General features: G+C 34.1%; 2 protein-coding genes across 8 annotated transcripts in view; one reads left to right on the top strand and one right to left on the bottom strand.

Annotated features, from left to right (window-relative positions):
* Nucleotides 1-14,715, bottom strand: part of LOC106667171 (zinc/cadmium resistance protein-like) — a 37,442-nt gene that overhangs the window by 5,384 nt on the left and 17,343 nt on the right. For 3 of the 5 annotated variants that reach the window (XM_014394913.2, XM_014394916.2, XM_014394917.2), the window contains 3 exons: nucleotides 2,591-2,793; nucleotides 2,401-2,525; nucleotides 273-370 (listed from right to left, as the gene is read on the bottom strand). In XM_014394913.2, the coding sequence (XP_014250399.1) occupies nucleotides 273-370; nucleotides 2,401-2,525; nucleotides 2,591-2,793 (426 nt within the window). Of the gene's footprint in view, nucleotides 1-272; nucleotides 371-2,400; nucleotides 2,526-2,590; nucleotides 2,794-4,100; nucleotides 4,599-9,061; nucleotides 10,224-14,715 lie in introns of those variants that run through there. The other 2 variants (XM_014394915.2, XM_014394914.2) reach the window with 2 other exon arrangements.
* Nucleotides 1-14,715, top strand: part of LOC106667172 (coiled-coil domain-containing protein 61-like) — a 29,177-nt gene that overhangs the window by 12,597 nt on the left and 1,865 nt on the right. For 2 of the 3 annotated variants that reach the window (XM_014394920.2, XM_014394921.2), the window contains exon 6: nucleotides 4,864-4,982. The exons of the other annotated variant lie outside the window; for it this stretch is intronic. In XM_014394920.2, the coding sequence (XP_014250406.1) occupies nucleotides 4,864-4,982 (119 nt within the window). The remainder of the gene's footprint in view (nucleotides 1-4,863; nucleotides 4,983-14,715) is intronic. 3 annotated transcript variants of the gene reach the window in all.

The raw sequence follows: 14,715 nt of genomic DNA, 5'->3' as shown, positions 1-14,715 counted from the left end.
TAAATAGTTAATGGCAATAAACTAACTAAGTAGTATTAATTACTAAATAGAACTAATATTATTATTTTACTAGACATAGCGTATTATTGAAAAACCGTTGTTAATTGGTAACCACCATAATTGTATTTAATTAATAGTCTAGTTTATCATGGGAGCACTATATTTCTTTATTTCAAAAAAATAAAAACTCAAGTGCTAAATTTTTTTTTAAACATTAGACATTTTATATGTAAAAAAAGATTATAGATAGATAGATAATTTCTAAACGTTACCATGGAATAAACACATCCCCAATATATTTACAACAAGCCCTATAGCGCCCACAACTAAAATAAGTTTTGGTTCACTTATTTCTTCAGCTTCAATAAATCTAAAATAAAAAATAAATACAAATTAATCTTCAATTATATTATTTTGCTTGATAATTTATTATATTATTATGTCATTCCAACTTGATGAAAACAAGTAATAATAGATGAAACTGGTTTCTAATTGATCAAAGTTACAGTGTCCGGATCCCTCTTCACTTCTCATTAATATGAATATATTTATAAATTGGTATTTAATTATGAAAAAATGTGGCGATAATCTGGACAAAAGTTTAATCTGAAAAAGTGTGGTGTTGGTAGGGATTTCTTCAGTGAAGAATAACCATTTATTAATTGGTTTCATCAAAATGAATTGTTTGTTAAATATGAAATAAATAGATTTGTGTAATGTCAGAATGTTTTGATAATTTTGTACATTTTAATAGTAGATTGGTTAGGTCAAGATTATCTGTGATGAGGAGGAGAATCCTACGATTATGGAATCCTACATCGTCATCATTTATTATTTGGAATAATCTAAATTTGTCATTTATTAATATAAAGTAAATTATTTTGGTGTAAGTCAGATTGTTTCAACAATTTTGAACATTTCAACAGTAGATTGGTTGTGTTAAGAGTATCAGTTAATAGAAGAAAATCCTCAGATGTGAAACATACTTCAACCTCATTCAGTACTCATCTTCATCAAAATGGATCATTTGTTAATATTAAGTAAATAGGTTTGTGTTATGTCAAATACTGTTTCAATAATTTTGTACATTTCAACAGTAAATTAGGTTAAGAGTATCAGTTAGTGGGGGAAAATCTTCAGATGATTGAAACCTATTCCATCATCGTTTTGTTAATATTAAGTAACCAGATATGTGTTGCGTCAAATTATTTCAATAATTTTGGACATAATTTCAACGGTAGATTGGTTAGGTTAACAGTATTAGTTAATCATGGAAACTCCTCAGATGATTGATATCTACTGTACTCTGATCATTTAGTACTTGTCTTCATCAAAATGGAACATTTGTTAATATTAAGTAAATAGGTTTGTGTTATGTCAGAATGTTTCAATAATTTTGTACATTTTAATAGTAGATTGGTTAGGTTAAGAGTATCTGTGAGGAGCAGTAGAATCCTATGGAAAAATACATCATCAACATTTATTATTTGTCTTAATCTAAATTTGTCATTTGTCAATATTAAGAAAATACATTTGTGTTATGTCAAATTGTTTCAATAGTTCTGGACATAATTTTAACAGTAGATTGGTTAGGTTAACTGTATAAGTTAGTGGAGGAAAATCCTCAGATGAATAAAATCTACTCCATCATCATTTAGTACTCGTCTTCATCAAAATGTAACATTTGTTAATATTAACAAATAATTCTGGACGTCGTTTCAACAGTAGGATTGGTTAGGTTAGCAATATCAGTTAGTCGTGTAAAATCCTCAGGTTATTGAGACCTACTCCATCATTGTATTAGTACTCGTCTTCATCAAAATGTATTATTTGTAAATATTAAGTAAATAGGTTTGTATTAAGTCGATTTTTGAACATTTCAATGATAGTTAGATTGAGAATATCAGTTAGTGGAGGAAAATCCCCAGATGATTGAAACCTACGGCATCACCGTTTGGTATTTATTTGTCTTCATTTGCAATGTCAGTTAAGTAATTAATTATCAATTATTAACCAAGTTAGTAGGTTTGTGTTGTCAGGTTGTTTCAGAAAACTTTGAACATTGCAACAGCAGTTTGACAGATTAAGAGTACATCATCTTTCAGTATTTCACCTTATTATTTCTAAATGTAAATGAAAAAGGTCTCAGTCAGCCAGTTCAGGGAATGACAATAACTAATGTTTATTCAAATTCCCGCTTATTTTTTTTTTCCTCGTCCACGGATTACATAATTTCAAGGCCAATTTTTCCACATTCTAGTCGCCAACTATAGTCTCAAAGCCATTGGAATCTTTCTCATGCTATAAGTGTTTTGATGCCGTATGTCAAAAAAACGTTGATGCATTTTTGATTATCGTTCATTAAAATTGTACGTGTATTTGCCATTCTTTGTTTTTTACCTTTTAATCGCTTCTACAGTTATTGAAAAACAAAGGGCCGCCAAAAATACGGCGTTTATTAGCGCCCCTAACACCTCAGCTCTTGCAAATCCGTATGTATTTTTCGACCACTTTTTCGGAGCCATCTGCAAAAATCAATTAATTAATCAAGCTGGTTATTTATTTATTTTTTTAAATGAGTTTTACTTACCTTAATGGATAACATTGTAATAACAAGAGCTGTGACATCGTTGAGCATGTGAAAGCTGTCAGCGATTAAAGCCATAGAATTTGTCCCATAACCGACTAGAATTTCTATTAAAAAAAATAGCGAAGTCATCGAGAGCATAGTTATAAGCCTGCATTTTTTCCCAGTATATCGTCCCATCGCTTCTTTCATAAATTTGTTAGTTTCTAAACATAAATCAAGGACAAGGTTTTAAAAATCATCATGGCAGTTTATAAGTACAGTCGTTTTTTGTTTTTAAAGAGTGATTATTGGAGTTTGTCCATCTGAGACTGGATGGATTTTGATCATTTACAGATTATATCTCGGTCCGTCTATTCTCGCTGGTTCGTCCTTGGCCAGTGTGGACATTTTCACATAATCCTCAATGCCAACAGCTGGCCGGATATTAAAACGGACGAATCCCTAAAATAACGACATAAATCGCAAGAACAAGGGACTTGAGCTCCATTTTGATATCGGTTAAAATTTTGGGTTCGATCCGCTCACGCCTTCAGGGTCGTCTATGATTAATTTATTTTAAATTTCAGTACTACATTAAACCAGGTGGTATTTTGCGATCGGACGAAATACGTTTATTATAATTTTCCTTAAAAAATAACCAAGCGTGAAAGTAAAGTGTTTTCTCAAACTTTGTTCTAGAATTATATAGTGCAGTGCTCCTCAAATTCAAAAGTTCAAGAAATGGAATCAAACGAAGCAAATAAAACAAGCTATTTGGGAGAGATGGATGGTGAGGAAGGGAGAACGAGGGTGGAGAGAGAGAGTGTGTGTGTGTGTGTGTGTGTGTGTGTGTGTGTGTGTGTGTGTGTGCAAATGAGTGAATCAATGAAAACGAAAGAGACAGTAGTGAGAGAAAGGAAGAAGCAGAGAGAGAGACACACACACACACACACAGACAGACAGGCAGACAGACAGATAGAGGGTGAATCAGTGAGAGAGAGAGTGGGAAGGGGGGAGAGAGAGTCAGTGAGTGGAGAATGAAAGAAAAAGATAGAGAGTGAGTCAGTGAGTGAAGGGAGAGAGAGAGAGAGAGAGAGAGCAATCCCAAAATAATTTCCTCTCTCTCTAAGCTCCTATCCCAAAATTATATGGTAATATAATACAACAAAAGTATACATTTCAAACTTGAAGTTTAGAGATTTGGCCAATATGCTAAACCATAAGGCAAAAAAAAAAGAGAGAGAGAGAGAGCGGAGAGAGAATCAGTGAGTGAATGAATGAGAGAGAAAGATAGTTATATAGAGAGAGTGAGAGTGAGTCAGTGAGTGAATGAGTGAGATAGATAGAAGAAAGAGAGAGAAGGACAGGGAGAATAACAGAAAGAGAGAGAGAGAGAAAGAGTCAGTGAGTGAATGTGTGAGAGAGAAAGATAGAGAATATAGGTAGAAGAGAGTGAGAGAGAGAGAAACTGGTTTTAGTTTTTTTTTTCTCTTAAACTTTTAGGTGCTTATTAAATAGGCGTAGCACTTACCCCCCTAGGTCTTATCTTGTGGTCTGGGCGGGGCAGGGCCCGATCACATCGTCGAATGGCCGTTGACACGGTTCTCCTATACCGGTCTCTCCTCTTTACTGGTATTTCTTAAATAAATCCATATAAATTTTGCCCAACGAAACTCGTCCGAAGGTGTGACCAAAGTCTCGGCAAAAGTGTGAGCTCGTACGAAAGTATTTTACGGACATTTTTTTCGAAAGTAAGAATCAAAGAGTACAAACAGTCCCGGTTGGAGAGTAGAAACTAATTGTGAAAATGAAATAAACGAAAAGCCAAACAATAATTGTTTATAAACAAGTTAATACCTAAAACAGAAGTAGTAAAAGAAACAATAGTACCGAATTCATGATATGATGATATTTTAATATTGGCAGGCTTTACTGTGTGACTCATTTTCCAAAATATTGACCGTTATGTCATCTTATTGTTAAAATTTAGTATAATTCGAAAAAAACACGCAAAAAATATCCAAGGAAAAACGGTTAGATAACATTTTCATTAAGATCGTTAATTTACATTCTTCACCCTATTCTGTCTATTTTAATCAAGGGAAAAAAAAGCATCATTTGTTTACTCCTCCGTTCCTACAAACAAATTACCCTTCCGATTGACAGGGGATTTAGTGACGCCGGGTATAAATTGGGAGTAGGACTGTCGCTAGGTCTCAGTGCTCACCGATCTTCGACCGTTTCCACCCTTGCACATCTCAAAAAAAGAAAATTAATTCAAAATTTTGTTTCAGTATGGGAAACAGAAAAAGCCGAACGAAGAGCAAACTTCGGACTTTGCAAAAGCGACGCCTTGTGAACCCAGGCAGAGCACTCGTTTCGACACAGCGAGCACACGCAGCCCCGGTCAACGGCAAGTGCTCTCCCTTAATTTTAATATAATTTACCAACAAATTTGTCTGACCAGATAGCTTATAAGAACGTATTTTCCCCCCTCAGATAGCATACGATATCAGATACCTTTCCATTTTTGTAAGTGGAAAGGTACTTAAAATTATTTCAATGATTTTTACAAACAGAAATAAACCGTGCCTGGCAGTTTATTTTAAACTGATTATCAAAATAACGCAATTGTATAAACAGTGTTATAACCCAAAGGTCTATTTTAAAAAAAAAGGTTTACGCACATTACAAATTGCTCTTTGGTCATCTCTCTGTCTCAAGTTCATCGTCGTTTGAAGTTCTTGAGCTTGAGCAGTTTGGTTAGGATGGGTTGACAGTTCAGCGTCAAATTGAGGAAACGGGAACGGTTGAGGTTGTGAACTCCCACACCTCCGTATGCCCAAATATGTCATAATTTGGTCAACACCAGGAGGGTAAATGTTAGGAAAAACCAGTCCTTTGCAGTTTTTTGGCTTTAGCAGTACGGTTGGCAATGTTAGGATGGGTTGACAGATGAGAGTGGAACTTAAGGAAATGGGATGATTGAGGTCATTGTGTGAACTTGGTGGTATCCCACACCTCCGTATGGCCAAATATATCATACTTTGTCAGCCCCCGGAGGGTAAATGTTAGGAGAAACCAGTCAACAGTGGCATTCAACAATGAGGGATTGAGGAGCGAGGAGATCTCAAGGCCATCGTCCTTTGCAGCTTTTTGGCTTTAGCAGTATGGTTAGCATGGGCTGACAGATGAAAGTGGAACTTAAGGAAACGGGAATGATTGAGGTCTTTGTGTATTTTTAGAGCTGTAGCAATAAGCTTAGACATTTTTTTTGAGGATTTTTGATTTAATTGTTTGGATCAGTTAGATATTAGATGCTTGGTGGTACCCCACACCTCCGTATGGTCAAATATGTCGTACTATGGTCAGCACTCAAAGGACAATGTTTGGAAAAACCGACTAGTCAATGTAAAATGGGTTCAAAGAACAGAGTGAAACTTTAGGAAGGGAGAACGGTTGAGATCATTATGTGAGGTTAGAGTCGTAGTCAGGAGCTAGGAGAATTTTCCTGAGGACCGTGAATTCGAATGCTTAGATCAGTTGGATATTAGATGGATTGGTGGTATCCCACACCTCCGTATGTTCAAATAGGTCAGTTTAGAGCCGTAGTAAAGAGCTGGGAGAAATTATCAATTCAAACCCAGGAGGCCTAGCTTTTCAGAATGTACAAATAGCAAATTAAATCCTGTCATAAAGAAGAGCATAACGTCCAAATACCTCTTGGGACTCGCGAACGAAGTGGTCAGAACCGCATTGCAATACTTTTTTGAAAATCTCAAAATTCAAAGGGTCTTGCCCGGATTTGAACTCAGGACCGCTAGCCTCCCAAGAATACAGAGGAATAGTAAAATAAATCCTGTTGTAAAGAGTTTTTTTTCCAAATCTCAAATAAAATTCCATGGGATGGGCTAGGATTCGAACCTAGGACCGCTGACGTGGCAATTCTTGGTACTCAAATGAGAGCTTAACTTCAAATTACCCCGTTGTGTTTAACGAACAAAATGGTCTGAACCTCTTTACAATAAATTCTCCATATTATTCACAAAATTCCATGGGATAGATGGGAATCGAACCAGGATCGCAGATTCTTTTCGCCATCTCGGTTATATTTATTGGAAAGTTGAAATTGAATTAGAATATTTCCTGTATCTGTCTATTAAAAGATTTCCCATTTATACCGGCGAGATTAATGGTTTATGTTGACACGGAAACGGTTATAATTGCACGTCCTATAGATTAGGGTCCACTTATTAAAAGGAATCTTGCTTTTGTTGAAACAAACTCCTTTTTTTAAGAGGGTGGGCTGTTTAAAAAATAATTACAAATATATGATGTTTTAAATATGTTAAGGAATATATGAGCTGGAAAATACCTTGTAAAAAATGTATGAATATAAGAAGTACGGAAAGAGAAGAAAGAAGAGAACAGTTCATAGATGTTCATTCTGCTGGAATAAAACCCGTTAAAGTCAATATCTAGGTAAAAAATTAAATTTAAAAGTGCTTAGGACACAAGAGAAACAGAAAATTTCTTCGGCTTTGAAATCCGCTCTTATGCTTTAGTGGGATGGTTGGTATTCGAACCGAGGTGGTTTTCACTTTCGACATCGTCCACCAAACTCCAACCTATTTGACAGATCGAAATTTGGCATTTCAACAAAAATTTTGTGTGTCAAATCACTCGACCTTGGGTTGAAAATACCTCGTTTCACTGAACCGTTGTCAGTCTGAAGACCTCGTTCTCTCGGGTAAGAAAATGAAAATTTTGCCTTGGAATTTAACCCGATTTTTTTTTTTTTTTTGAAATGTAATAAATTTTTCTCCAAAAAAATTCATAGAAACCGGCTATCTGGACAATTATGCAACAGCGTTTCCAGATATATTTCTGATGACTGACGGATTTGCAAGTTGTGACCTTCGTCGTTGTCAGCAACGTAGAGATAAACGCATATTATATTAAGCAATGCCGGAGGGGATATTCAGTTATCTTTCTGCAGGCAACCGGATTACAATTTAAAAACCGCTTTGAAATCGGATATCTTATTCAAATTTTGGTCCTTTTGTCTTTGTTTTCTTTCTTTTCTCTCTTGCAATCTTAAGCTACTTTCATTTCTTATTGGTGAAAGTCGTGCACTTTGGAATCCTATGTCGGGGGTATTCGACAGGAAAATCCGGATTTTGGAATTCTCTAGTGCCTGTGTCGGTGAAATGTGCGGATCTCCTTGGACTTTCCAATTTCTGTTATTACAAACTTCTACGAACTAAGTAAAAATATAAAGTTTTTTTTTTAAATCAAAATTCTATTCGTAAAATTTTTAAAGTGACGTAACTTAAACAGTCTCTACTGTTTACTTAAGAAAAACAAAAATTTTAAAATCCATAACGTTATAATTAAATTTTTTGATAGGCAAAAAACACGAAGTCCTAATAAGTCAGGAAAAATGTTATCACTACGATAACGTCTATGGTCAGGAAAATACAGTTTTCTTTTTATTTTCCAAGCCTGAAAATAATCCAAAAAATCCAAGAAAATCTGAATTTTGGAATTCTCTAGGACCTGTGTTTAAATCTTGAACTTTCCAATTTCTGTTATTACAAACTTCTATGAACTAAGTAAAAATATAGTTTTTTTTAAATCAAAATTCTATTTGTAAAATTTTTAAAGTGGCGATACTTAAACAGTCTACTGTTTTCTTAAGAAAAACAGAAATTTTGAAATACATAAATTTATAATTTAGGGAAATTTTTTTTTTTTAAATAGGCAAAAAACAGTCCTAATAAATCAGGAAAAATGTTATCACTACGATAAACTCTGTGGTCGGGAAAATAAAGTTTTCTGTTATTTTCCAACCCTGAAAAAAAAAAAAAAATCCGGATTTTGGAATTCTCCAGGACCTGTGTCTGTAATGTGCGGATCTCCTTGGACTTCCCAATTTCTGTTATTACAAACTTCTATGAACTAGGTAAAAATATAGTTTTTTTTTTTAAATCAAAATTCTATTTGTAAAATGTTTAAAGTGGCGTTACTTAAACAGTCTACTGTTTACTTAAGAAAAACAGAAATTTTAAAATCCATAATGTTTTAATTTAGCAAAAAAAAAATTTTTAGAAAAATAGGCAAAAATCATGAAGTCCTAATGAGTCAGGAAAAATGTTATTACTACGATAAAGTCTATGGTCCGGAAAATACAGTTTTTTATTATTTCCCAAGCCTGAAAATAATCCAAAATTTTTTTTTATATTTATTTTCTACTGCAGAGATAGTTCAAGTTATCTTTATCGACAAAAAAAAACCGAATCGTTACAGATAAAAAACAAATTAAATTGATAAGCGGTTTCAATGGATTTCAGTGCGGTGTTTTTTGAATAAATTGTTGGTTTGCAGCCTTTGAAAATGGCAAGGTTTTTTTTTTGTGAAAGATATCAAAAGAATTTTTTTAGATGGCCGATGACCCTAAACGGTGTCTGTAGACTACATCAAAAATCGTACCTGACTGCCGCGCCGCGTCTGACTTCTCTGGCTCGAAACTCTCAAGATGAATAGTGATAGGCACCCGTATGATTTCGATATCAGTTTTTCAACGGTTTCATCGAGATTAATTGTATTTGGAGTTTAAACATCCATTTTATCCCGTGCCCCTAGTAGACGGCTAATAACTGGATTCTAACCGGAATGATGCGATTTTTCTCGAATAACTGTATCGCACGTACATTTCGGGTCGGAATGACAACAATGAAAACTGGCTCATCACTGATGTCGTTTTAAACTGAAGTTTCTTAGCCCATTATCATCATTCTGTTTACCTAATGATATCTACTTCAAGTGTCATTATTTCTTTCTTTATTTTTCTATTTCAAGCGATATATCGTTATGATAGTATCTATTATATAATATATACATTACTGGACTTTTTTTTAATCTCCAGTTGCATAAAAATAACGATTCCATAAAACATTATTCGTTTGTATTTTTAAACTGAGATTGCCGCCTAAAATTAACGCAGCGCCACTGTGTCTGTTGGCAGAGGATCGGTTGTTAGCTACATATATGGTGAAATGATAAATTCACTACTCATCCTCTTATTTTATCCATTTCCCAATTAAGGACGATTGTGTTTGTTTGAGTAAATAACAAGACTGTGGTAATACCGTGAATCATGAAATACGAAACTTACCTGTTGGCAACCATTCAAAAAATAATGCTCTCTTTGGCAACACGTAAAAAACATTAAAATAATGATTCTTTTCCATCTAAAACAGGAACACTGAACTATAGATAGAACTGTCGCCAAATATATCTTTTAAAAAAATCCTATACGCTCATAGTTTAACAACATCTGCAAAAATTAGATATATCATCTTACAGATGCCATATTTTCCCTTTAACCTCTTGTGACATACCTTACATACAATCTGGTGGAACAAAAACTAGCTACCCAAACTTTAGGCAGCATTCAAAGACTAGCAAACCTATGTATCACAGGGGCATCGAGAATAACCTCTACAAATGCATTAGAAACTCTGCTAAACCTACCTTCACTAGAAATATTTATATAAGGAGAAGAAAAACTTAGACTTCAGAACCGATTAAATTGGATAGGAACTAAACAATTCGGGCATACAACCATAATCAACAAAATCAGACACCCATTATTAGAAATGGGGACTGACTATATGATCACTGTAACATTCTTTACAACTTCCTATAAGTCTCAACAGACTACAGAGGAGAGGAAGAACACAGGAGAGCATCAGATACAATGATATGGTATCCCAAGTGGCTCCAAAACAAACGAAGGAACCGGATCGAGTGTTCTCTATACAAGCCCAAAACATGAGCGATCAAACTCATTAGGGAAGAACACTTCGGTCTTTCAAGCAGAAATAAATGCCATCAATGCCTGTACCCTGGAAAATCTTAAAAGAGGTTACACTGGCAAAAAAAATCCTCATAAGATCTGATATGCAAGCAGCCATTAAAGCATCAGCATGTAAAAAATCACATCAAAATTAGTCAGTGAATGCATTCAGAATCTCCAAAACCTGAGGAAACACAACAACCTGATGATATCTCATTTTGGGTAATGAGAAAGCAGATAGTCTAGCCAGAGGAGGATCTGCAAGACCATACATAGGAACCGAACCTATATTTGGGATAACAAAAACAGATATAGAATCCTCCATCGCAGAATGGATCCAAACAAAACAAAAGAAGAAATGGATAATCTCTAGCGGTGCTAGACACAGTAAACTTATGGTGAAACACCCCTCACCAAGACTGGCAAAATCACTGCTGCAATTGGAGAGCACCAAATGCAGAGGAGTTGTAGGACTAATAACCGGTCACTGGCATCTGAGAAAACATCTACACAACATGGTCATACACAACGATGATCCCATCTTATGATTATGTAATGAGGAGGAGGAAACATCCACCCATATCATCTTCGAATACAAAGCAACAGCTCAATGGAAATTTAACCTAATGTATGGAAAAAACTTAGGGAATCAAATTGCAGCAGTGACAGTCAATGACCTTGATACTTCTAAGGAGAGGATTGCACTGAACTAAGGAACTAGGAAGGTACAATAAGCCAAAAGGCCGCAATGTCTGGGGAGCACAAACCCCACTTCCTAGTATCCTCATACCATACCTTACATACCTTTATAGGACCTCTTTTACCTTTCACTACTTGTCAAAGGAAAGACAAACACACATATTTCAAAACATTTTATCTTTATATTTTTTCTGTTTTATTTATTTAAACATTTTCCCAATTGCAAATGTCAAACAATTACGAATTTCCCGAAGAGATACTATTTCTATCTCACTTTTCTTTAAGTATAGCTTTTTTCTCTTCAAATTAACCCATTTTTTAAGCATTACAAACATTCAGGTGATAGTATGAAATACAAGCATGTAAATTAAACATTCTCACTTAAAAAAAATACATCCACCAAAAAATATATAGGTTTTTAACTTCTAATTAACCCTTTTTTTAAGCTTAAAATGAACCATTTTTAAGCATAAAAACATTTAGGTGATAGAACAAAATATAAACATGTGAATTAAACATTAACACTAATAAATACATTCAACCTGAACATATTTTTCCCCATCAAATTAACTTTTTTTAAATTCAAATTGACCCTTTCTTTAAATGATTAAAAACATTTAGGAGTTACTGTAAAATGTAAGCAAGTAAATTAAACATACCCGCTAATAAATACATTCACCTTAATATATAGCTTTTTAATTTTAATGAACCCTATTTTTTAAGCAGTAAAAATCTTTAGGAGATGATATGAAATATAAGCATGTTAATAATAAATGCATTCAATCTCATTATAAAGCTTTTACATCAAATTATCTTACTTAAGATCAAACCAACTTTTTTAATTTCAAATAAACCTTTTATTTAAAGTATTAAACAGATTTAGAATATGGTATGATATAAAACATTTTAATTGTACATTCACGCTAATAAATTCATTCAGCATTCCATATAACCTTGAGTCCGTCAAATTAACCTTTTTTAACTTTAAATTAACGTTTTTTAAAGTTCAAATTAACCCTTTCTTTAAACCATTAAAAAACTTGGGAGATGGTATGAGATATAAACTAAAATTCCTGTACATTTGCGATTTTTGTTTAAATATAGTTGTTCGACGAAGGGGTTTGGGTGTACAGAGAGGGTATTGTGGGATTTCAGATAAATGTTCTTACAAGGTCTTGAATGAATGGAATATGGAAGTCGGTGTGAATGGTAGAAGGGATCATTATGGATTTTTCTTTGGAGAGACTACACGGGATGAATTGGGATGTTCTTGTTTGCAAAGAAAACTACCCAAACTTCCATTCTGTCCATATCAGATGAATGAGAGTTGTGTAAATGATCAGTTTGTTGTTAAGAGTAAGGTGAAATTGTTGGTTTAGTAGTCTCAGTAAAAGATTGTAATGTCGTTTCAGGTGAGTGTGTGGTTCCATGTCAATCTTTTATTACTTACACTCCCAGGTATTGTATTATGTCAGCAGTTGATATCAGTTGTAATAGAGAACAAAGCTATTTTCTTTGTGGAAAAGTAACAGCACTTTTGCTTTCATTCACTTTGATTCTTCATTCATGGTACCAGTCTTCTAATAGGGTGAGGTGACTTGCAGATAGGAGTTTACAACAGATGGGTTGGAGTTTCAAGAGAGTATAGCCATATTGTCAGCAAATGTGAAGATGGCTGTGTTTGGGGAAGTAGAAATACCAGATGAAATAAGAAAGTCAAGAATATTGGGTTGTTTGTGGAAAGACTTTCTTTTTTAGTCAGGACTAATCGTAAGTGAGGAGGTAAGAGTAAGTCTTATGTTGATGTCAAAGGTTGTTGTGAACCACAGCACCTGTTGAAGCACAAGCAGATCGTTGAACAGACTTAGTTCAAGTGCTCTGCTGCAGCATTGATGTCTTCTATAATCTTTAAATCGATATCTCTATCTATGATGTCTCATTCCTGTTCCAGTCAACAGGTCCTGTAGTTAAAGAGGGTAGTCGTCTAATCAGTGGTTGGGACTTCAGGGTTAGTAGAACAGGGCTGTGGTCAGAGGATAAGACTTGAGAAGTCAGAATTTCTGTGTGGGAAGTAGAAATACCAGATGAAATAAAAAAGTCAAGAATATCAGGTTGTTTGTAGAAATAAATAGGCCAATTTAATCTTAGGTATGCTCTGAAGGAGATATAAATAGGATGTTGTGGATAGTGCATTGAGTAGAGTCAGCCCACGTAGGTTTGAAATACGGAAAAAGGAAAGGAATTGCTCATTGAAGAATGGTTTGTTGAGACAACAATATGCAGCTGCTGTATTTAAGGAAGAAGAAAATGTATCTAAGGGGACGGGAGTAAACATTAAGGAGTCGGAAAGAGTGCTAGAGTTAAAGAAGTGAGACAGAATTACAAATAAGGATTGCCATTCAACCCTGAGGTTTTTTGGCAGGATAGTCGGTCCAATAGGCCAGGTTGTCATTCATTGAGAAGTAAAGGTAAAGTGGTTTTCTGTAATCACTGCCACATCAGTAAGTTTGTCATGAAGCATTATGTCAAGTTTTTGTTTATGGGCTTTTAAGCCATTGGCATTCCAAAGAATAACTGACGATTGTTGAGGAGAAGGAATTATCGAAATAGTTTAGGCAGGATTCGGTTCACTACAGTTGTAAGAAGGGTTATCAGGGGAGTTAGGAGGGATTTAAGTCATTCAGGAAGGTTGTGAGGAGGGTCGTGATATCAAGTGATTTCGACAACGGTTCATGACAAAATAAGAAGAAAACTCAACATTAACAGATCCGTCCAAATGGTCATACATAACTGAGATCTTTGGAAAAAAGGCAATCCTAAATTTCAAGACTTAATTTGGTAGCTGATGGATAAGTCAAATTATGCCCTAGCAATTGATATTAAATTTTAAAGAAGACATGGATTCCATGTTCAACTGTTTCCACAAAAAGCTAAACCCCTAGGTACTTATTTTAAAATAGTTTTTATATTAATTTATAGGCCTTAGTTGTTATTTCTTCCTATATTTAGCAACCTGGATTCCCTGTGAAAAGCGTCTAGTGTTCACTTGAGAGGTAGGTTTGCAGTAATGTTAACTATTAAATCTAATTAATTATTTTTAATTCTTTGCCTTTAAAATTTAAAAAATCAAATCAAGTACAGTTTCATTGGTTGATGTTGCCTGTATAAACAAATAATATTAAAAAAAATTTGATGCATTTTTATAGAAACGTTTGGCTTTTAAATGTGATCTTTTTACATTAAAAAAAATGTTGTGCCTGTTGATAATTGTTTAAAATGTAGTAATGAATATATTGTACTATCATTTGTATATTGAACATGCATCTGTAAACTAACATAAAACGATTAATTTTATTTTAGCAGTCTTTCTAAACAGACCGGAAATAAGTTGGATGGTTATTGTCTTGTCGACAGAACCAGGATTTTGAACAGTGAATACAAACTATAAAAACCTAAACATGTTTTCTTAAAAACACTCCTCGTCAAAAATATCGCAAAACCTATAAATCTAGATATTTTCTAATACTAGTATTGTAGTAGTATGGTAGTATTTACAGTATTATTATTACAAACAAAGGATCAAAGT

Source organism: Cimex lectularius, unplaced genomic scaffold (assembly GCF_000648675.2).
Source record: "Cimex lectularius strain Harlan isolate CLEC.00 unplaced genomic scaffold, Clec_2.1 scaffold27, whole genome shotgun sequence".
In the NCBI taxonomy this organism is placed as follows: domain Eukaryota; kingdom Metazoa; phylum Arthropoda; class Insecta; order Hemiptera; family Cimicidae; genus Cimex; species Cimex lectularius.
Note: the sequence above shows the minus strand (reverse complement) of the source record. Positions and strands in the feature narration are given on the sequence as shown.